At 47.7% G+C, this 23220-nt stretch overlaps 1 protein-coding gene across 5 annotated transcripts in view; it reads left to right on the top strand.

Annotated features, from left to right (window-relative positions):
• Positions 1-23220, top strand: part of TAOK2 (TAO kinase 2) — a 150316-nt gene that overhangs the window by 104561 nt on the left and 22535 nt on the right. For 4 of the 5 annotated variants that reach the window (XM_029606967.1, XM_029606968.1, XM_029606971.1 and 1 more), the window contains one exon: positions 1143-5325. In XM_029606967.1, the coding sequence (XP_029462827.1) occupies positions 1143-2636 (1494 nt within the window). In that variant the 3' untranslated portion in view covers positions 2637-5325. Of the gene's footprint in view, positions 1-1142; positions 5326-19606; positions 19820-23220 lie in introns of those variants that run through there. The other variant, XM_029606969.1, reaches the window with a different exon arrangement.

The raw sequence follows: 23220 nt of genomic DNA, 5'->3' as shown, positions 1-23220 counted from the left end.
GCTTTATCATATAGGGATCTTTTTTTGAGGATTCTGGAGTCTCATTGCTTGCAGTTCCTTCCTTCCTTCCGAAGGTGGTGTCATTGTTCCACTTAATCGGTAGAGCTTCCGGCCTTTCCAAATTTGGATGCTACAGCGCCTCGCGCAAAGGAGTTGTGACTCTTGGATGTAAAGCAGGTGGTGTTGTGGTATCTTAAGGTCACTAATAGTTAAGGGTTGCTGGACCATCTTTTTGTGCTATGGAGTGGTACAAAAAAGGATCATAAAGCTTCAAAATCCACCATAGCACGGTAGTTGAAGAAAACCATAGGTTTGGCGTACATCTGTCAGGGTCGTCCTGTTTCTGAGGGTTTAATGGCTCACTCTATTCTACTCTTATCTCAGGCGTCATTCTGGGCCGAATGTCAACAAATATCATCGCCACAAGAGATTTCTCGGGAGGCTACTTGGAAATCATTGCACGCTTTTGCCAGGCATTATCGTTTGGATGTCCAGGCCCCGGAGGCCATGGTTTTTGGTGAAAGTGTACTTTGAGCAAGACTCTCACAGTCCCACCCTGTTTACGGAAGCTTGGGTACATCCCAGGAGTCTGGACTGATCTGGATACATACAGGGAAAAAAAAATTGGTTCTTACTTGCTAATTTTCATTTCTGTAGCACCACAGATCAGTCCAGTGTCCCGCTCAGTTGACATGGGGCTAATTGGAGAGTCCGCTCGATCTATTTTTGTAATTGGCCTGAAGAATGGCACAGTTTTTGTTTAGTTTCTCACGTTATTAATGTTGGAGAGATTTATCCATTATAAGTTTCCACTTCCTACTCTGCTGGAAGGGAGGTAAAACCCAGGAATCTGGACTGATCTGTGGTACTATAGGAATGAAAATTGGCAGGTAATTTTCCTATATTATCTTGTGTTAAAGCTACCCCGTCGTGTCAGTGCTATCCCGTCATGTCAGTGTCTTATGATGCCACATAGTTGTAGTGTGATATTAGGTATTGTTAGAGCTGCTTTGCCATTGATTAGGACTTTGAGCATGCATTGACAGACTTTAATGCCAATCATAATGATACTGACAATTGTAGCACCAGATTATTTCTTTCCATCATTTGATTAACCTTAACCTTTCCGTTCTCTCCTGCAGGACTTGAACAAGAAGCAGACACAGAAGGATCTGGAGTGTGCTATGCTGTTGCGGCAGCATGAGTCCACGCAGGAGCTAGAGTTCCGCCACTTACACACACTGCAACGCACTCGTACGGAGCTGACGCGCCTGCAGCACCAGACTGAGCTCACCAATCAGATGGAATACAACAAGCGCCGTGAGCAGGAACTGCGCCAGAAGCATGCTGCTGAGGTCCGCCAACAACCCAAGAGCCTCAAAGTAGGTCCCCGGGGAGACAAGCAGGGGGACATGCACGAGCCGGGACTCCCAATGACTGTGGCAGACGGGCAGGAGCAAGAGGAAGAGGGGGACCTTTGTGACTTGGACTCCCTCAGCCTCAGTAGGTTTGGGGATCCAGGACTTCTCTGCCACATAGAAGAGGAGGTTGGGGAGCGGGGTCCTGCCGATGGCTGCCTCTGTGAGGCGCCATACTTTGAATTGCAGTCTTCAGCTTGCAGGAGAGGTCCTGAATCATTGGAGACTCATGCCTTCCCAGCCTCCTATGAGGATGGGCTGGAGCTGCCAGATGTAGAGGACCCTTCTTTTTCTGATGGACCTCCTTCAGAGCCTGTGACCCAACATGGCTTCTCATTGCCCACCCTCCTTCCCCATGTGTTTTGTGCAATCTTGGCCTTTCTGGTAGCAGCCTACCCTGGCTTTCCACTTATTGTCCTTTTTCTAGTGGTGCTGCTAACGCTGGCACAGCGGGGTGGGGACTCCAGGCTTGATGCATTCCTGCTGGCCTCTGAGGCTGTGGCAGTGTCCCTGGCTGTGGCATTTGTCATTTTACACAGTGTGTTCCTAGTCTCGGCCTCTGTTTTCCTGCTGGTGGCCAAGGCAGGTGGCTGTCTTGTAATCTTGGCCCTCAGCTACCGTCTGTACCTTTATTATGTTCCTGTCATCCTTGTCGCAGTATACTTCCTTACCTCCCCTTACCTCTTCCTTTCCCTCTACCTGCTTGTTGTTCTGGTTTTCCAGCCAGCCAGGGAGTGCTTACGTGGTCTTCCTCGGAAAGCCTCTCGGCTCTGGCTCCGGGCCCTTCTTCGCCTACCTAGGCCTGCATTCCGGGCCCTGCAGCGCTGTGGTGTGGTGAGCGAGAAGCGCCTTTTCTACCTCTTCCCCAAAACCTACAAGGCTGGTTTCAGAAGCAGGATCCCAGTTCTGGCCCAGAGGAAGCACAAAGAAAGTGCCTCTGGCTTGCAGTGGGCCTGGAGCACTCTGCTATCACCTCTAACTCAACTTGTGCACAGGCTCAACCTGTGGCTGGTGGCACTGGCAAGGAAGCTGAGCACCAAGCTTCCACCCACAGCCCTGCTGTATCTGAAGGGCATGAGGTTGCTGACAGAGGAAAGGCCCAGCCGTATCCCCAGACTTCTGAGCAGGGCTCAGCGGCAGGTCCAACTTGTCCCTCGCCGCCGTGGTGCACAGCTGGTGAGGAGAGTTAGCAACCGCCGCCCACCACCCTGGAGATAAACCATCAGCCGTGTTGGCCAGTGTGTAGCATATCTAGAGCCAATGGTTGAGAAGCTGCAGGTCACAGACTGAAGTCACAAATGGAATGAATATTTTCTGAACCTTGTGTTCCATTATCATTCTGTAGTGATTAAAAATCCAAAGTGATGTGTAAGCAGTAAATGTAGATGTAAGCTGGGAGTCACAGAGCAGAGATGCATACTCATGTCACTCAAAGGGGAATGAGTAAGACATACTTGTGAGAATTATGTTTCTTGATTTTTCATCCTGTCTTTTGATAGTTTGGGTTAATATGTTTTATCTATTTTTTTTCCTCCTTCAGGAATCTCTGCTCTCCCTTCTTTGTATTTAACAAAACTGTGAGGAAATTGTATATAATACAGGAAGGGCTTCTGTAGTGGCTAGTTGCCTCTGGGTGTCAGAGCCAGACACCTTGACCTAAGTCAAACACAAACACTAGCCATGGCTGACCCCATAGCTTTCGGCCGTCATTTTCTTCCACTTACCCAGCATAATATTTGCTTTCGTTTCCCTCAAATGATGTTTACATGCGATTATATGTAGGTTTTTATTTTGTGTTACTAATCCAGTTTCAATTTTAAATTCTATTTTGCTAATATGACCCTGCAGGAAAGGTTCTTGTTTGGTCAAGAATCCATATAGTCCACAATTTCTAAAAGAAACTGTTGGAGTTCATTTTGCACAATCAGCGAGGAAAATAGTAACTCACTTCTAGGTTTTAATAATCATCGTTTGGTTCCCTGGAAGAAGCCATATTGTGACATTCGTCACACACATGGCACGTCTGATTGGTTAGTATTTGCATTGTAATGTTACTTGGGAGCTGAGTGCTAAAAGCTGGGAATATTTGAGGTCCCATGCTGCTGATGCTGGCTGCAGGGAAAGCCTGCTAGCAGTATTTCAACACCATACTTTTGTAGTAGTTTGGGATTATTTTTTTTTTGTTTCTACATTTTGCTACTGAAATTTTCTATAGGTGACACCTAGTAAATTAGAAGATAACCAAATACTGTATAAATGTAATAATCTATTGACCATGGCAATCAACCATTAACAAGAATTTTCACTTTCTATACAGCGGCCTTAAATGCAGCATGTTTGCACAATATTTTTGTTTTGATATTTTTTTGTGCCTATAATTTGTTTTTGTTTTTTTGCACTGAGGGGCCCTTCTGCCCTTTGCATGGATGGTTGCTGGTTGACCATGAGCCTTTAAAATTTAGTGCATGCCAAGACTTAATTTATTTTGAGTGGCTGCAGATAGAAACCTAGAAACATGATGGCAGAAAAAGACCAAATGGCCTATCTAGTCTGTCCATGCTCTTCAGAGTGTGCATCCTCATTGTCTCTTTCACTAAGCTTGCCTCCCCTTGTCCTCACCCTGCATCTTGCTATCAACATTGTATCCCATACATACAATGATTAGAATTGTGTGTTTAACTTAGGTTTGGAGCTATAACAGTTGAACCAGCCTACTCACTGGCATTCTTTCTTTCTACCCTCTTTCACTCCCCCCCCCCCCCCCAAAATACCATCTGAAGTGTCAGATTCTGGGGTGCTGGCCGTATATCATTGCTGCTTCCACTTATTGTCCAGCTCCCACCACCACCCACCCCAAGTTTGGAAATAGGAGGATCCTAGTCCTAGAAGCAGCTTCCTTTTGAGTTAAGCAGACCTCTCCTCTACTGGAGTGTATTCAGATTTGTAGGGTTATCAAAAGGTAGTACAGATGATCATGCCCGAGCATTGTCCGTGGACCCATTGCTGTGGTATGGTCTACAACTCAGTGCCACTCTGCATAGAGGCAATGTAGGATGGGATGGGAGGACATAGTGCAACCATGAATATTTAAGCCCTAGTAAGCTGTCTTCTGTCACCATTTCTTGGATGGAACTCACTATCTCTGTGTATCTAAATACAGGGATCCTCAGTTTCTTGTTTTCCTATTACTTTTCTGTCTCACTCCATCCCACATATACACACCTTTTCTTTGGTTCTCAGGGATACCCTGGAGTTTAATTACAGAAAGCATAATAGATGAAGGAGTAAGAGACAAATGAGAATGTGTGGGTGAGGTTCTAATGTTAGAAATTGCTGCTGATTTAATAGCATCTTGCCTTCAGTGCCTTAGCCCTACAGGGCAACACAGTTTCATTTGTAAATCATGTACCCCCAACTCCCTGTGTATCACAGGGCAGGGCTGCCTCCCCATCTGTCTGTCTCCCCCCTCCCCCCAGTCAACTCTATCCCATGTTAGATTACTTTTGGCCCACCCTGCAGCCTCTTGTCTGAGCTTACACTGAAACTTTTCTAATTTTCCACCCACCCCAAAACATATTAAACAGATATACATATAGATATATATAAAATGATATATATTTATCTATTTTTGTTTGTAATGCATATTGCTTCTTAAATGTATTTATTTGATTTTTTTTAATTTTATTTTCTATTGGACATTTTTTGTAAGCTTATAAAATCCAGTTGTCTGTGATGTGTTTTTATTTTGCTGTGTTTTTTTTTTTTGGCTTTTTTTTTTTTTTTTTAAATTTAAAAGTTAATGTTTGGTTTCACCACCCTGACTCTCTCCATCCCTCCCTGCCCCAAATCACCCACCATTTGTACAAATTTTGTTCTTTTAATAAAAAAACAAAATTGTTTTAAGTGACCTGTGATGTGTGGGTGTGCTTTTTCCATCCATAAATCTTTGTTATAATGGAAGGGGGAGGGAAGAATAGCTATAGGTGGGTTCCCTTCCCTTCCCATCCCTGTGCACCATGAAAAGACCAAATGTGCCCCTCACAGCAATAGTATGTTACCAGTGAAGGCAGCTTCAGTACCATGTTCCTTGACATCTCAAAGCTGTTGTCATTAACCCACCTGCCCCTGAAAATGTATTTAAACCCCCTAAATGTAAATAATTCTCCCTTCTGCATGGGTGGCTGCTCTGTGACTCTTAGCTCATGTCTTCTCAGATTATTGCTGAAAATCAGTTTTATGTACACACTTGATTGCTGCAGAGTGATAATGGAATGCAGAGTTAAAGCTATTTTTTTCTGCAGCTGACAGTAGGACAGTCCTTATGGTAATAATGTCTGAGGTCTATGCAGGATAGAGCACTTCTCAAGTTTTGTATTTAATTGTCACTGTGTAGTAACAGTTATGTTCTGTCTTCAGACAAGTTTACAGACTTCTACCAAATTTTGCGTTCCATTGGCAGTCTTCAGCGATCAAGATTATAATTAAATTAAAAAAAAAAAAAAAGGTGGCATGATGTAGTGAGCTGAGTAAATGTGAGCTAGCTAGGAGACAGAGCAGCTGCACAAACAGGCACTATTATCAGACCGTAAAATCACCAGAGGAAGAGGGGTTCTTTTAAGGCTTCATTTGTGAATGCTTGATGAAGAGAAATTTCAGCAGTAAAAGATATGCAGCCAAGGGGATGATGTGACTTCTGTACCAAATATGCACATCCTTGGACTGTCTTGTTAGTCTGCATTACCTTTTCACACCATGTGAAGTGACTTTGGGGCTTCTTCCCAAGTTTTCCGAGGGGGGGAAAGAGAAAATGTCATTTTTCAGCACTTGAAGGAGCAGCAGCAAGACGGCAAGCTAGTCTTCTGGTGCTTGGCATAGACTTCCCCCATCCACAAGAGGTTAAACTCAGAAGATCTAACAAAAAATGTTTCATAATTTAATCACCAATTAACAAATACAGGATGATGAGCCATCTCTGTAGCAGAGGTTTTTATTCAGGAAACCGGGCCTGAATGACTTGAATGGTGAAGATCACATGGTAAAATGTGGTGTTAGATGTGGGTTTGGAAACTAGGTTTTTAGGTTTCACACATATGACTCTTGTCTGATTCTCTTTCTTTTGGTGCAAGAACTATCAAACATCACATATATAAATAACATTTAAAAGCAAAGGTAAAGCAATAAATAGAATCTTCAGAGCACCAGTTCTGGCAATCTATTTGGCTGAAATAAGGGAGTCATTGATTCCTCACAAACCTGCCCTCCTTGAATAAGAGTGCTTATTTTACAAGCTGCTTGCAATTTTCCATAGTTCTACTTCCTGTGTTAAAATATGGAATGGAGAAAAGGTCATGAGATTATTTCTTAATAGCAATACTTTCCTTTGCATGGGACACTTAGTGATAGTTCCCCTGTATGGGCTGCCAATAATTCCCTCTCTACACGCGTGTTACTAGGCAGTGTCTGGGTTTCAATGCTTTGGGGCCCTTCAATTCTTCCAGACATGGTATTAACTGCCAGAAACTGTCCCAGCAAGTGTGGATTCATATTAAAATAGTGTGGTTCCCTGTACGTACCCGGATCAGTCCAGACTCCTGGTTTTGCCTCCCCTCCAGCAGATGGAGACAGACGTTTTTGACTGACACTACCACTTAAGTTGAGGTACCACCTGTAGTCTGTCAGTATTTCTCTATCTCCAGCAGATGGTGGAGGTGCAAATTCCTGCAGTCTGAAAAAAAAAAAAAAAAATCAGGTTTAGGAAGAAGACTCTACAGCCTCCCAGGAGGTAGCTAGGTCCTGTTGGGACCATCCCCCACTGGTGGTAGAGGCATTTGAGCAGAGAGTCGGAGATCTTGTAGCTCACCCTTTTTCACAGCCGCCAGGGTTGATACCGAGGAATCTGGTTCACTCACCCTGTGGGGGAACAGAAAGAGCCTGCAGCCGAATGTTGCTGGTAAAGTTCATAAAAAAAAAAAGGAGGTTTTTTTTCTTTGAAAGTGGGCTCTGTGTGACCTGGCTCCGGAGATTTTCTACTTCAGGCGGCTCTCTTCCTCCCCGCCTCTCTGGTGCTCATTTTTCCCCTGAGTCCCTTGGTCAGAGCTCTGTTGCCATGCCATGTCGTGTGGCCTGTACTGGCTGTGGGGGCCGCACAACGGCCTGTATACTCATGCAAAAGACAAGTCGTCAGCTCACTGGGAGCCTGGGAGGTTATCTTCGGTGCAAGTTGAGGCCTCCTGGGGGGGAGGCGAATCGCGGTGGCTGAGGACCTTTCTTCCGAGGAGGAGCCTGGGGACGGCTCAGTTTCCTCTGAGTTTGTGCTTTTATTGCACAAGCTTTTCAAAGCAAGATCAGCCAAGTGCCACGGATGGAAGGGGAGTCCCTTCTGAGCTGCCAAGAAGTTCAGGGGCCCACAGAAGAAGGGGACTGCAGCCCCCATGGGGGCCAGGGCCCCTGAAAATGGAGGGGCCTCAAAGATTGCACGTCCTTTTAAGGTCCTTGACGTCTCTCCCAGCTTGAGGATTTGGCTCAGGATAATGCGCAGGCAACGGACCCTCCAGGGGTGGGTGGATGGGGGGGGGGGGCCAGAATCCTGAGCAGTCACAGACGGATGCTCCGATGGTTGATGGAAATGACCACAGGGTGGTGCGTTTGTCCCATCGGGAAGAGCTGGCCCGTCTGATTCCCAGAGTTCATGAGGAGTTGGGGATTGAGGCCCCCCAGGACAGTGCGGCGTTAGGAGCTGTGGATCCAGTGATGTTGGGCCTCCGGGGTCCAACTAAGGCCTTTCCTTTTCACATGTCGGTTATTGCCCTGCTCTTCAGGGAGTGGGATACTCTAGACGCAGGTTTGAAGGTCAGTAGGGTAATGGACAAGTTATATTCACTTCCGGAACATGCTCTTAACCTTCTCAGGATCCCAAAGGTAGATGCTGCTGTGTCCGCGGTTACTAAGAAGATAACCATTCCTGTGATGAGCGCTGCGGCACTCAAGGACCTTCAAGATAGGAAGCTGGAAGTTCACCTCAAGAAGATTCTCGAGGTCTCTGCCCTGGGTATTCGAGCTGCTATGTGCAGCAGTTTTATGTTACGAGCGGGCCTTTGCTGGGTGCAGCAACTCCAAATGGATAAATCCCTGTCAGATGCAGAGGCCCTCCAGATGGAGTGGCTGGAAGCCGTGGTGGTCTACAGTGCAGATGCATTGTGCAATCTGCTGAGGACCTTGGCTAGACCCATGATATCCGCTGTTTCCTCTCGCAAACTCCTGTGGTTGAGGAATTGGGCGGAGGAGCAGCTGGGCTCTTTGCCCTTTAAGGGCAAGTTGCTGTTTGGCAAGGAGTTGGAGAAAATGATCAAATTCTTGGGGGAGAATAAAGTTCACAGATTGCCCAAGGATAAGCCGAAAGCAAGAACTTCTCTACCCTCTCGCTCACGATTTCGGGTATCTAGATCTTCAGATTCTTCTTCCAAGCAACTGTCGAGCAGGCAGCAGCCATGGGGTCACCCTTTTTGTAGCCGCCGGCCGGGCAGAGATGGTTCCACCCAGGGCGTGGGAGGAGCAAAATCTTCCCAATGAGGTGAGGCTGGTCCACTCCTCAGTGCCCCTAATAGGGGACCAGCTGGCTCTCTCTTACGAGGAGTGGGCCAAAAATTCCTCCAACCAGTGGGTCTTGGACATAATAAATCAAGGTTATGCTTTAGAATTTGCTCGGCCTCTCAGGGATCGTTTTTCTCATCTCCCCATGCTCTTACCAGAAAAAGGAGTTAGCAGTGCCTGCCACTGTCTATCGCCTCAGCGAGCTGGGGACCATTGTGCTAGTGCCTCATGCGGAGCAAAGACCAGGCAGATATTCCATCTACTTCGTAGTGACCAAGAAGGAAGGCACCTTTCGGCCCATCCTCTATTTGAAGAGGTGAACAGGCAATTTTGGGTGCCGCGATTTCGCATAGAGACCTTGCGGTCGGTAATTGCAACAGTCCAACAAGGGGGAGTACTTAGCATCCCTGGACTTGACGGATGCTTACCTGCACATCGGGATTCGGCCCAACCACCAAAGTTTCCTCCGGTTCATGATCCTAGAAGAACATTTCCAATTTTGCGTCCTGCCTTTCAGCCTAGCAACGGTGCCCAGAGCCTTTACCACGGTGGTGGTGGCAGCTGCCCTTCGGAAGGAGGGAGTTCTAGTGCATCCTTACTTGGATGACTGACTGATTCGAGCGAAGTCAGAGTCTCTCTGTCGGGAGGCGGTAGATTGGTCCTATACTTCTTGCGGTCCCTTGAGTGGATAGTTAATTTGGCCAAGAGTTATCTGGTTCCCTCTCAGACCCTGGAGTTCTTGGGAGCCCCCTTCAACATGAGATTGGGCAAGGTGTTCTTCACTGAGGAGCAGATCCACAAATTGCAAGCTCAGGTTTGCTCACTGCTGACCATGGGCATGCCCAGGGTCTGGGATTACCTGCAAGTTCTTGGATTGATGGCTTCCACCCTGGAGTTGGTCCCATGGGCCTTTGCTCATATGAGGCCTCTTCAGTCAGCCTTACTATCTCATTGGGATCCGATCTCTGAGCAGTTTCAGCTTCCGCTTACAGAATCTGCGCAGTCCAGTCTCTTCTGGTGGCTCACCCCGGACAAGCTTCGCCGAAGGGTAAACTTAGAAGTCTCCTCTTAGAGAGTGGTAACCACAGATGCCAGCCTCTCTAGTTGGGGTGCAGTCTGTCAGAGCAGGTCTGTCCAGGGCCATTGGTCAATGACAGTCCTCGTGATCCATCAACTGGTTGGAAACCAGAGCCGTGAAACTGGCTCTCCAGGTGAGGGGAAGATCAGTAAGGATCCTGACAATGTGACAGCTGGGGCTTACATAAATCGCTAGGAAGGCACCAAGAGCCGAGCAGTAGCTCTGGAAGCCCGGGAATTGATCAGATGGACGGGACTGCATCTGGAGAGGATAGCAGCTTCTCATATTGCAGGCTTCTTGAGTCGTCACCAGCTGGATCTCGGTGAGTGGGAGCTTTCGGACCAAGCCTTTCGACTTATAAACCAGTAGGTGGAACCAACCCTGCATGGACATGATGGTGACTTTCTGCAATGCCAAGGCCCCGAGGTTTTTCAGTCAGAGACGGAAGCAGAATGGGTGGACGCTCTGGTCCTCCCTTGGCCGTCGGATGTCCTGCTGTACGTTCCCACTGTGGCCGCTCATCGGCAAGATATTGCACCGGGTGGAGGCCCACCAAAGGGATGTAATCCTCATAGTGCTGGAATAGCCGAGGCAGCCGTGGTTTGTGGACGGCCCCTTGCAGTTTCAGCTCCTGCCAAGTCTCCGTCAAGGTCCTGTTTTGTTTGGAAAGGGCAGATCTAGTCTAGTGGTCTGGCTTTTGAGAGGGAGCACCTAAGGAATAAGGGTTATTCGGATGCCGTGATTGCTACTCTCTTGCAGTCCAGGAAAACCCCTACTTCCCCAGCATATGTTGGAGTGTGCAGTGTTTTTGAGTCTTGGTGTGTGGAACACAGGGTGGACCCCACCCATGCCGCCTTGAGTGATGTCTTGGCCTTTTTGCAGGATGGTCTGGTTAAAGGTTTATCCTTTAATTCCTTGAGAGTTCAGGTAGTGGCCCTGGGTTGCCTTCGGGGTAGAGTGCGCAGTGTTCGCTTGGCGGCACATCTGGACGTTGTGCACTTCCTCCAGGGGGTGAAGCATTTTTGTCCTCCCGTCCGGAATCCTTGTCTTCCTGGTGCCTCAATCTGGTTTTGAGGGCCATGTGTACATCTCCTTTTGAGCCTTTAAAATGCGCGACACTAAAAGATCTTACTTTGAAAGTGATTTTTCTAGTGGATATCTCCTCAGCTTGGTGGATGTCAGATCTTCAGGCCTTATCCTGTAGAGAACCTTCTTGAGGATTACAGAATCAGGGGTATTCTTGAACAGTTCCTTCCTTTCTGCCTAAGGTGGTATCTGCCTTTCATTTGAATCAGTCTGTGGAGCTCCCTTCCTTCCCGGATTTGGATTCTTCCACTCCTCAGTCTAGGGATTTGTGAAGATTGGATGTGAGACGGGCCCTGTTAGGTTACTTGGAGGTAAACAACAGTTTCTGCCTGTTGGATCATCTTTCTGTGCTGTGGAGTGGCTCCAGGAGAGGGCATAAGGCTTCTAGGGCCACTATTGCTCGGTGGTTGAAGGAGGCTATCAGCTCTCTGTACATCACTAAAAGTTGGCCGGTGCCTGTTGGGCTTCGTGCTTATTCTTCCCATTCGCAAGCGGCCTTTTGGGCTGAGTGTCAGCGAGTTTCGCCATAAGAGATCTGTAGGGCGGCTACTTGGAAGACTTTGCACACATTTGCCAGGCACTACTGTCTGGATGTCCAGGCCCCCAGGTAAAAGGGGTTTTGGCGAAAGTGTGCTTTGATCCAGACTCTCAAGGTCCCACCCAGTGTAGGGAAGCTTTGGTACATCCCAGGAGTCTGGACTGATCCGGGTATCTACAGGGAAAGGATAATTGGTCCTTACCTGCTAATTTTCGTTCCTGTAGTACCATGGATCAGTCCAGAGTCCCACCCAGTTTGGGATTGGGGAATTTGAGAGTCTGCTCGATTAGTGTTTTGGCTTCAGGTTCTGGTCCCGCGCAGGGGTGTTGTGCGGGCAAGGGTTCTTACTGAATTTCCAAGGTTTTCTTCTTCCCTGTGCTCTTTTGGCAAACATTGTAGATAGTTAATGTTGGTTGCATTTTCTATTCATCTGGCTTGGGTACAGTTCAATATGAATGACTGTAGGTGGCACCTCAAGGTATAGGGCAGTGTCAGTCAAAAACTTTTCTGTCTCCATCTGCTGGAGGGGAGGCAAAACCAGGAGTCTGGACTGATCCGTGGTATTACAGGAATGAAAATTAGCAGGTAAGGACCAATTTTCCTATAATAACTATTCATGAAGATGATAGTGAACCATATATTGCCCAGTTGTATTCAAATGTTACTTTCCTAGCGTGTAGACAGATGGACCTAGGATCAGTAGGTTATGCTCCCCTGCCAGCAGATGGAGACTGAGCAAGCTGATGTCACAGCATGTATATACTCCTGTAGTGACCCCAGCCTGCCAGTGTTCTCCGAATCCATCAGATGGTGGCCGTGCATCTCCCTATGAGGATTGCTTTGGATTTTTTGGAAGGAGGAATTTGAATTCAAGAAAAGAAAGTCCGTTCTCCTGTGGTGATACCAAAAGGTCCTTCCCCTAGTTGAGAATTCCTGAAGTGATTTCCGTGGTCCGTCAGAGGTGTGCCTTGGTCCGGTAGCTGGGTTTCCCGGCGTGGACTTAGCTGCGTATTCAGCTGAAAGGCAGCGGCTGCAGGAGGCCAAGTGCGACAGTGATCGCAGATGTCCTCTCCCCCTGCAGCTGGAGACCATCTCTGTACACAGCCAGTAAATGGTGAGCTCAGGTAAGGTTTAAAAAAAAATAAAAAAACATTTTTTATCTTTGGAAACAGAGAGAGAGGTTTTTAGGCTTCCTCCAGTCTCCATGCTCGGTGTGCTGTCCTGACATTCGTTCCCACTCCCATTGGGGCTGGAGAACTGGGCAGCCTGCTGGGTTGAGCAGCCCTGGTGGGCTGGGCCCCACAGTTAGGATTTTTGCTTGCATACCGCGTGATAGGCCATGGCAGTGTTTTCGCGAGCTCCTGTGCGTGCTTTGCTGCTCTATACAGGCCGTCGGTGTGCGCAGTGCATCGGCTCTGCACACACGACGTGTGCTCAGTTTTGGGCGCACCTTTTGTGCACACAGATTTTGAACTGTTTCAAACACTTTAGCGTGGCGCACAAGTTGTGCATGTGCCTTGCCGCGTTTACTTCTCCGGTGCTTAATTTTTGTGCACAGAAAGTTTTGAGCACGAGCCATTCAGAAGCACATTTACCGCCGCGATGGTGCTGGTAAACAAGAAGCCTAAGCTTATGTTGCCTTGCATATTAGGGCTTCTCAGCCTGACCTGTCTTCTAACATGTCAGCGCTGTTCAGGCGCTCAGGGAGAGTTGTCTTCCTTGGATTTTGCTAAGCCTGGCTCCTCCCATTCTGATGATGGATTGGTTATGGCCTTGGCTGGAGGGACGCCAGACCTTGATTCTCCCTTGAATTGCTCCTCTGCAGGAGAGGGCAGTTCTGTGGGCCCTGCTCCAGTTCCTTCTGGGCTTGATTTGGACCCATCTGCTTTTCTTGTGTGGAATTTTTTTCAAGACTTATAAGCTTTTCTTCAGGTGCAATTCTCTGCTTAACCCAATCCTGTCCTCCCTCTTCCAGCTCTATGCTGAAGCGCCAGGGCTCGCCTCTGCTCCCTGCAGGTATTCCCAACAGGAACCTGGATGGCACTGATGATAAGGCAGACCCTGTTTCCCTGAAGGATGGAGAAATCCCTCCAGGTCTGGAACCATATCGAGCCATGTTGTGGTTCTTTCATAAAGGTGAACTGCCATCCCTGATTTCCCAGACTTTGAAACAGCTGGCTGTTCCTGGTATGGATTCCATGCCAGTCAAAGAAGAATCCCATTTTGGTTTTCTTCTGTAAAGCCTCTTGGGTTTTTTTTCCCTGTGATGGACCCCTTTTGGGAGTTGATTGATCTTGAATGGGACGCCCAAGAGACACATTTTAAAGGGGGTCGGACATTGGAAGGCCTGTACCCCCTGGATCCAGCTGTGAGAAAGCATTTGCATTTTCTCAAAGTGGATGCATTGGTATGTGCCGTCTCTAAGCAGATGACTAATCCCCATGGAGGGAGGAGCGGCCTTGAAGGATGTGCATGATATGAGGATTTGAGGCTATCCTTAAACAAGCCTTTGAGGCAGTGGTGATGACTTTACAGATTGCTTCCTGTTGCGCCCTAGAGCCGCGATCTTGTCTGCTTCTCTATCAGGAGGTTGATGATTCTGCACAGAATTCCAGAGCGGTTATGGAGCTCGCTGCTGCCTTTTTAGCAGACCCAGGTTGCAATTTGGCCCGTACCTTGGCCAGGGGAGTGACTGTGGTGATAGCAGCCAGGCATGAACTCTTTGCAAAATTGGTCAGCTGACGCAGCCTCCAAAGCTAATCTTACCAGGATGCCTTTTAAAGGCTCGCTCTTGTTTGGGAGTGAGTTGGAGAAACTGGCCAGTAAGTGGGGTGCATCACCAGTTCCTCGGTTGCCAGAGGATAAGAAGCAATTGCAGGGCCCCTTTGGTATGAGGGGTCATCTCCAGGTTTCATCCCTACAGAGGCTTCGTCCCTAAAGAGGCTCGACTTGGCCATTCGGTAAGTCTCCGTCCTTTCATCCCCAACAGCCCAAGAAAGAAGTGGGCTTAGGTGGTGGAACTTCCTGAGCTTCCCATTGAAGGTTTGCCAATTCACCTTCGAGAACAAGAGATAGGGGGACCCTTCTCTCTTATCAGAGGTGGATCGAGATCACATCAGACCAGTGGGTCCTGGAGGTGATACAAGAAGGATATGTGCTGAAATTTCTCAGTATTCCGTGGGACGTGTTCATGGTGTCTCCTTGCCACTCCCTGCAGAAGAAGCAGGCAGTGGAGTTTATGCTTCAAAGGCTCCTGAGGCTGAGGGATGTGGTTCCAGTGCCCATGTCTCAAAGTATGGGGCGATATTCCATTTATTTTGTTGTGCCCAAGAAGGAGGGTTCCTTTAATCCCTTCCTGGATCTCAAGAGGGTCAACTGTCATTTGAAGGTGACTTATTTTCACATGGAAACCTTATGCTGTGTGAACATGGCAGTACAGTTGGGGGAGTTTCTGACCTCCCTGGATCTGTCAGAGGCCTACCTTCATATTCCCATCTGTTTGGAACACCAACGTTATCTGTGTTTTGCAGTGTTGTGGGTGCCATTATCAGTTTCAAGCACTGCCCTTTGGTCTAGCCACCACCCCCAGGAAGTTTTCCAAGGTTATGGTGGTGGTGGTGGTAGGAGCAACCTTGAGAAGAGAAGGGATCCTGGTGCACCCATACTTGGATGTGTGGCTGATTCGTGCCAAGTCTCAGGAAAAGAGCCACCTGGTGACACATAAGGTAATCTCTTGTTGCAGGAGCTTGGTTGAGTGGTGAACCTGGTCAAGAGCAATCTTCGGCTGTCCCAGTCGGAGTATCTGGAGTTTGATTCAACATGGGACAGAACAGAGTTTTTTCCTGCCGGAAGTTTGGATTCAGAAATTGATGTCTCAGGTGCGTCAGTTGATCAACACTATACACCTGATAGTGTGGTCCTGTCTACAGGTGCTTGGCTTGATGGTGGCAACCCTGGACATGGTGCTGTGGGTGAGAGGGCATATGCGCTCTCTTCTGCCTCGTTGGAACCTGCAGTCTCAGGTCTATTCGTTTCGGCTCCATTTGCCGATGGAAATCTGATCTCATCTCCAGTGGGGGTTGCAGGAGGCTCATCTGAGAAAGGGAGTTTCCTTGTCCTCCCCATCCTGGTTGGTACTTAAGGCAGATGCAAGTCTCCAGGGTTAGGGAGCTCACTGTCAGGAGCTGACGGCCCAAGGGCATTGGAATGCCAAAGAGCACTAGAACATCAATCGCCTGGAAGCTCGGGTGGTCCGGTTGGCATGCTTGCAGTTTAGCCACAGGCTACAGGATCAAGTGGCCCACGTGATGTTGGATAATGCGACAGTGGTGGAACCAAGAGCCAGCAAGTGTCGTAGGGAATAGACCAACTTATGGAATGGGCGGAAGGACATATACAGATGATATCGGCCTCTCACATTGTAGGAAAAGACAACATAAGAGTGGACTTTCTCAGCAGGGAGAGTCTGGACCCAGGAGAATGGGTGCTGTCAGCCGAGGTGTTTCAGCTGATTGTGGATCTCTGGGGCCTTCCATTCCTAGACCTGCTGGTGACTTCTTGTAATGCGAAGGTTCCTCGATTCTTCAGTCGCTTACGAGATCTGTGGTCTCTATGCATAGATGCTCTCATACAGGTCTGGCCGGAAGACAAGTTGCTTTATGCCTTTCCTCCGTGGCCCTTGCTGGGCAGGATAATTCACAAGGTCGAAGGCCAAAGGGGACTGGTACTCCTGGTGGACTGGCCCAGGTGTCCATGATATGCAGATCTTTGAAGACTCCTGGTAGAGACCCCCCTTTGTCTTCCGCTGCATATGGATCTATTGCAGTAGGGACTGGTTCTTCACGAGGATCCAACTCGATTCTGTCTTACGCTTTGGTCATTGAGAGGGCTTGCCTGATTCTTTTGCAGTGATTGCCACCTTACTCCACGCTTGAAAGTTCTCCACTTCCTTAGCTTATGTGCGGGTTTGGAGAGTTTTTGAGGCCTGGTGTAAGGAGCATGGTGTTCTTTCTTGTTTAGTTAAGATCTTGCTCATTCTGGACTTCTTGCAAGATGGGTTGAATAAAGGTTTGGCCCTTAATTCCTTGAAGGTGCAGGTTGTGGCTCTTGCCTGTTTCAGAGGCCCGGTGAATGGTGGTTCCTTATTGTTTCATCCTGATATGGCCTTTTTTTTTTTTTTATAAAGGGAGTGAAGCATCTTAGGCCTCCCTTGAGGTTACCGGTTCCATTGTGGAGTCTTAATTTGTGCTGGATTTCTTAGCGGCCCTACGGTGCGACCACTGTGTAACCTTTCCTTGCGGTTATTGACCTTGAAGACAGTGTTCCTAGTGGCTATATGTTCTGCGTGTCGAATTTCCAAGCTACAGGCTTTGTCTTGCCGGGAGCTGTTCCTTTGGGTGACTCCAGGGGTGTTACAGCTGCATATTGTCCCATCCTTCTTACCGTCCCTGGATAAGGTTAGGGTTGTGGAATATTGTCGCCTCCTGTGCCCCTTGGATGTCAAGAGACTTGTGCGGTATCTGGAGGTTTTTGAACCTTTCCAGAAGATGGATTGCCTGTTTTACCTCCATGATGGAAGTAAGCAGGGTGCTGCAGCTTCACACGCTACAATAGCTCGCTGTATTAAGGAGAGGTGCCCACGACCATGTATGTGGATGCTGAAAAGCCGTTCCTTATGCAGGATTGGGCTCAGGTAGTGTCATGGGCTGAGGTTAGATTGTTGTCTCCCATCAATATCTGCAGAACTGCAATGTGGTACTCCTTACATACTTTTTCCAGGTTTTTATCATCTGGATGTGCAGGCCTGGGAGAACACAGCCTTTGCATGTTCGGTATTAACTGGACCGCGGGCACCCTCCCGCCCTGCTCGGGAGTAGCTTTGATACATCCCATCTGTCTACATGGTAGGAAATGGAGAAATTACTTACCTGATAATTTTGTTTTCCTTAGTGTAGACAGATGGACTCAGCTTCCCGCCCTCAGCTGTCACATGAGTGTGTCAATAGTCCTCCTGTTGGGTTCCAGGTCCTAAGGGATTACTGGTAAGTGTTCATCCAGTCCCTAGTTTGGGGTACCTAGATTCTTGCATGAGTTCAGTGTTTCTTGTTGGTTGAGTACAGTTATGGTTTTTAATCACATTTTTAATAATGTTTTTTGCTAGTCTGTCCACAGTTGCTTTTGAAGAGAATACTGGCTGGCTGGGGTCACTGCAGGAGTATATACTATATACCAGTATGTACTGTGATGTGATGTTAGCTTGCTCCGTCGCCATCTGCTGGCAGGAGAGCACAACCCAATGGTCCTGAGTCCAGCTGTCTACACTAGGAAAACAAAATTATCAGGTAGGTAATTTCTCCATTAACTTGTGACACATAACAGAGGGCAGAGCACATCCTGAACTCTATTCCATTGCTGCTCTGCAGTAAAAGTAAATGGAAAAATGCTATGTGAAGAGAAATGAGCTAGGAGTCCATAGTATTATAGTAAATGACAGCAGTTAAACACCAGATGCAGAGCATCTGCACAGGAAAAGAAACCTGAAGTGAGATCATTTGTACATGGGGACTTTTATCCCAGAAGGTTGGGTGCACAACATATTGGGCCTAGTCTGAGCTTTCTGGCTTTTACTCAGCAACCTTAGTGAGGCACTCCCATCTGTCTCGCAAACCTTCACTTGCCAATGAAAACCAACATTAGAGTTTACTGCTGGTTTTGGTGCCTCTTCACTTCTGCGAGCAGATGCAAATCTTGTTGGGATGCAGAGAGCTTTCATCCTCTACAAAAACTGAAGAAAGTCTAATCCTTTTCACTTTCATATACCTTTCAATTGGAGATAGAGAAAGGCTGTCAGAACAGTCCCCCCCCCCCCCCAGTTTAGATTAAATATATTAAAGTATATATTAAATATTTTCTGACTCTCTCCCTTCCCAAAAAACCAAAATTGAGCTCCACGTCTTCATGTGCATTAAATCCTGGCCTTTGCTGTGGTACGTGGCTGAGGATGGGGGATAAACTCAGAGAAAGGATGATGGGTGAGTGCATGAAACAGTCTTCCTCAGTGGAGAAGGGGGGTACAGAAATGGTATAGGGATTGGAGAAGGGCATGAGATATAGATACTGAGGATCATCAGTGCTAGAAAAGCAAGGAGATAAAGCCAAAGAACTTTGTAGAGTTTAGTGTCTCCATAGGTGAGGAGAATGGGACAGAGAACAATTGGACTTGGGAAGTATTTAAAACATTTTAAGCATTTGTTTTATTATAACTTTGAGAATCTCCTTTCTCACTTACCTATTTTTTCTCTTGTGTCTTTCCAATCTTTTCTCCTCTTCATTTGCAACCTGCATTTTTCTCCCTTTCTTTCCTCTGCTTTGTACTTTTCTTTTCTAAACTTTGTGGTTTCTCTTTTGTACCTTATTTGTGTGTCACGGTCCTGCTTTCTCTTTGGCATATGTTCTCATGTGCTTCTCCCTGTTTCCATGTTCCCCCCCCCCCCCCCCCCCCCCCCGGCATGATTTTCTTATGCCTTCCATCACATATATTTTAAATGTATTTCTTTTCATCTTATGCCATGGTGCTCATCTTCCTCTCAATTTCTCATTGAACCTGCCTTATATATTTCTTTCCCACCCCCTTTTTCTTTCTCTTTACCTCTCTGCACACACTCTTCCTCTTATGCATGGCCTTCCACTTTTTTCTTCCCCTATCACTGTCCATCTTGTCTTTCCCTCACCTTCACTTTTGTCTTCTTTCCTCTGCCATCTTGCTGTGTCTTGTTTTTCTTCTTACACCCCCACAATCTGTTTCTCTCTTTCCTAACTCCCACATTTTCTGCCCATACATCCTTTCTCCTGCTTACTTACCAATCTTTGCTCTTCCCTCCTATTTCCCTCACACAGTCCAAGGAGCTCCAGATCAAGAAGCAGTTCCAGGACACATGCAAGATTCAGACACGGCAGTACAAAGCGCTAAGGAACCATCTGCTGGAGACCACACCCAAGAGTGAGCACAAGGCCATCCTGAAGCGACTCAAGGACGAGCAGACGAGGAAGCTGGCCATCCTGGCTGAACAATATGACCACAGCATCAATGAGATGCTCTCCACACAGGCGGTATATCCTCTCTCCTCCTTAGCTCTCTATTTTCATGTCTGTGTCCTTCAATTTTGGTCAAGCAGTAGGGAATAGCATCAATATGAGAATGAATGTAAGTGGTAGTCCCTTTTCTATTTGTGTGTGGGTATTATGTCTTTTTAACTTCTGTCATCTTTGCTTCTTCCTTTTTTTGCTTGTTTACCCCTCAAGTCTTATTGTCTTTCTTACTGTCTGTCTTTTTATTTATATGCCACATTTTATACCATCTATCTGTGAAGCTTCGGGTAGTGTACAACAAGAAATACAGTGTTAGTATTTCTGATTCTCCTTCTGTCTTTTTTCCCCTCTTATTTGTATTTTTTTCTATTTGAGGGTGGAAGTCAAGCTCTATGACAGCAAATTCTGATAATGCAGCCTTGAGCTCTTATTTGTTATATAATGACTTCGTAGCATCACTTTCCTAGCGGGTAGCCAGATGGACTCAGGACCAATGGGTTATATGCTCCCCTGCTAACAGATGGAGATGGAGTCCGGTTTCAAAGCTGACATCACTCTAGATACACCCCTGCAATGACTTCACCCCTTCACTATCTCTTAGTCTCCCAACAAATGTGGATGTGCTTTCCCTATTGGGATCGCTGTACCCTTTAGAAGAAGAAATTTTACTTTTAAATTGGAAAATGATTGAGCCCCGCTCTCTTGTGGTGAAACCTAAAGGTCCTTCTCCCAGTTGAGATTTCCTGAGGTGATTTCCAAGATCCCTCAGAGGTGTGCCTTGGTCAGATAGCCTGTTACCGGTGTGGACTTTGCTGCTGAAGCAGCTGAAAGGCAGTGGGTGCAGGAAGCCGAGTGCAGTGGTGATAGCCAAAGCCCTCTCCCACCGCAGCCAGAGACCGTCTCTTCTTAGCCAGTAAGCACTGAGCCCAGGTAAGTAAAAAAAACAAAAAACAAACAAAACAAAAAAAAAACAACCCAGAGAAGAGGATTCCTCCCAATTCAGAGACAGAGGGGTTTCCGTAAGACTTCCTCCGATCTTGCTCGGCACACCGTACCGATGTCGTTCCCAATCCTGTTTGGGGTAAGGGGAAGCGGGTTGAGTAGCCCCCCTGGACGGCTATGCCCCGCTTTAGGCTCAGTAGGCCGCGGCAGTGCCATCTTGCATGCGTTTTTGTGCATTTTATATTGCCCACCATAGAGTGTCGGTATGCGTGGTGTGTGCCAGTTTGGCGCATGTGCTGTGTGCATGATGCCGTGCATCACAACATCACGCGAATACGTACATGTACAACTCTCAAGGCGCAGAATTTACGGGCACACAGGCTGTGCGTGCACCTCGCCACGGCCCACGTAGGCACCCGAAATCTGTGCGCACAAAATCTTTAAGCATGAGCCAGCTGAACACAGTTACCATTCCTAATGGCTCCAGCAGCAAAGTGCCATTCTCTCTACACTGCTTGTAATATTAGGGCTACACAGTCTGACCTGGATTCTTTCTTATGTCAGCACTGTGAGGAAGCCCAGGGAGTGTCAGCCTCCCCAGACATTTACTAAGCCTAGCTCCTCCCAATCTGAGGATGGGTCAGCCACAACCTTAACCGGAAGTACCCCGGATCTGAGTAATCCCAGGGCTATGTCTTCCATGGGAGAAGGAAATCCAGCGGCACCTACCCCAGTACTTCCTGGGCTAGGCATGGACCTGGCTGCCTTCTCTCAGGTGGAATTTTTTCAAGGCTGTCAAGCCTTCGTACAGGCGCAGTCTGCTTCACTTGCTCCTATTCAGACGGAACCCCAGCCAGTAAGGCCTCCATCTCCCAGCCCTATCGGCAGAACTCGAGACATGCCTCACCTCAACAAGGTTATCCCTGGCAGGGACCCAGAAAGCACGGACGAAGAAGGGGATCCAGATTCCTTGGAAGATGGGTAAATCCCACCAGATTTAGAGCCATATTGGACTATGTTATGTGTTTGTTTTCCATAGAGATGAATTGCTGGCCCTGGTTTCCCAGACCCTAAAGATGCTGGGAGTTCCTGCGGTGGACTCTGACAGAACCAAAGAAGAATCCCATTCTGGTGTCTCTATGGAAAGCCTCTTCTATTTTCCAGTGCTGGAAGCCATCCAGAATTTGATTGTCCTGGAATGGGACACCCCTGAAGCGAGTTTTAAAGGGGGATGAGCATAAAAGCTCTGTACTCACTGGATCTAGCAGCGAGAGAATGTCTGTTTTCCTAATGTGGATGTGCTGGTCTGTGCCATCTCGAAGTGAACAACTATCCCAGTGGAGAGAGGAGTGGTCTTGAAGGATGCACAAGATAGGCGAATGGAGTCCATCCTTAAACAAGCCTTTGACACAATAGCAATGGCCTTACAGATTGCTTCTTGTTGTACCCTGGTAGCTCGTTCGTGCCTGCTCCTCTCTTGGGAGGTGGATGACTCGGGTGAATTCCAGAGAGGTTATGGAGCCCACCTCTGCCTTTTTAGCTGACGCGGACTCTGACCTAGTCCGTACCTTGGCCAGAGGAGTGGCGTCAGTAATAGTGGCCAGAAGACAGCTATGGCTGTGAAATTTGTCAGCAGATGCAACCTCTAATGCAAAGCTCACAAAGATGCCCTTTAAGGGATCACTCCTCTTTGGAAGTGAATTGGAAAAGCTGTCCAGTAAATGGGGGAATTCTCCAGTGCCCCGGCTACTAGAAGATAAGAGAAAGCAGTTACAGCATCCCTCGCCCATGAGGGGTCGATCCAAGGGCTCCCAATGCTTTCGGCCCTACAGAAACTCGACATTTCAGAGGTCTCTGTCCTTTGGGAGGTCTCAGTCCTTTCAGTGTCGACAGCCCAAGGGAGGGGCAGGTTCAGGTTCATCCTGAACCGCCCCCCCCCCATGAAGCTTTGCCAGCCTACCCGCTGAACGAGGAGATAAGGGGTCAACTGTTCTTCTACCAGTGGAGGGTTGAGATCACTTCGGACAAATGGGTACTGGATGTCATTCAAGAAGGATTAGTGTTGGAGTTTCTCAGCATTCCTCGGGGCATGTTCATGATGTCTCCTTGCCACTCCCAGCACAAAAAGCAGGCAATGGAGTCTACCTTGGTAAGGCTCCTCAGGTTGAGGGCTATAATTCCAGTACCTGCGCCCCAGGAAAGTACGGGGCATTATTCTATCTATTTCATCATACCCAAGAAGGAGGGCTCTTTTCGCCCCATCCTGGACCTCAAGAGTATCAACAGACATCTACGAATAATTCATTTCCGCATGGAAACTCTGTGCTACGTGATAATGGCCGTACAACCGAGAGAGTTATTAACTCCCTGGACCTTTCTGAGACCTACCGTTATATTCCAATCCGGCAAGAACATAGTTTCCTATGTTTTGTGATACTGGGTCGCCATTATCAGTTCCGGGTGCTGCCCTTCACCCTGGC

This window comes from Rhinatrema bivittatum, chromosome 6, assembly GCF_901001135.1.
Source record: "Rhinatrema bivittatum chromosome 6, aRhiBiv1.1, whole genome shotgun sequence".
In the NCBI taxonomy this organism is placed as follows: Eukaryota; Metazoa; Chordata; class Amphibia; order Gymnophiona; family Rhinatrematidae; genus Rhinatrema; species Rhinatrema bivittatum.
This window is presented reverse-complemented; position numbering and strand designations above follow the sequence as displayed.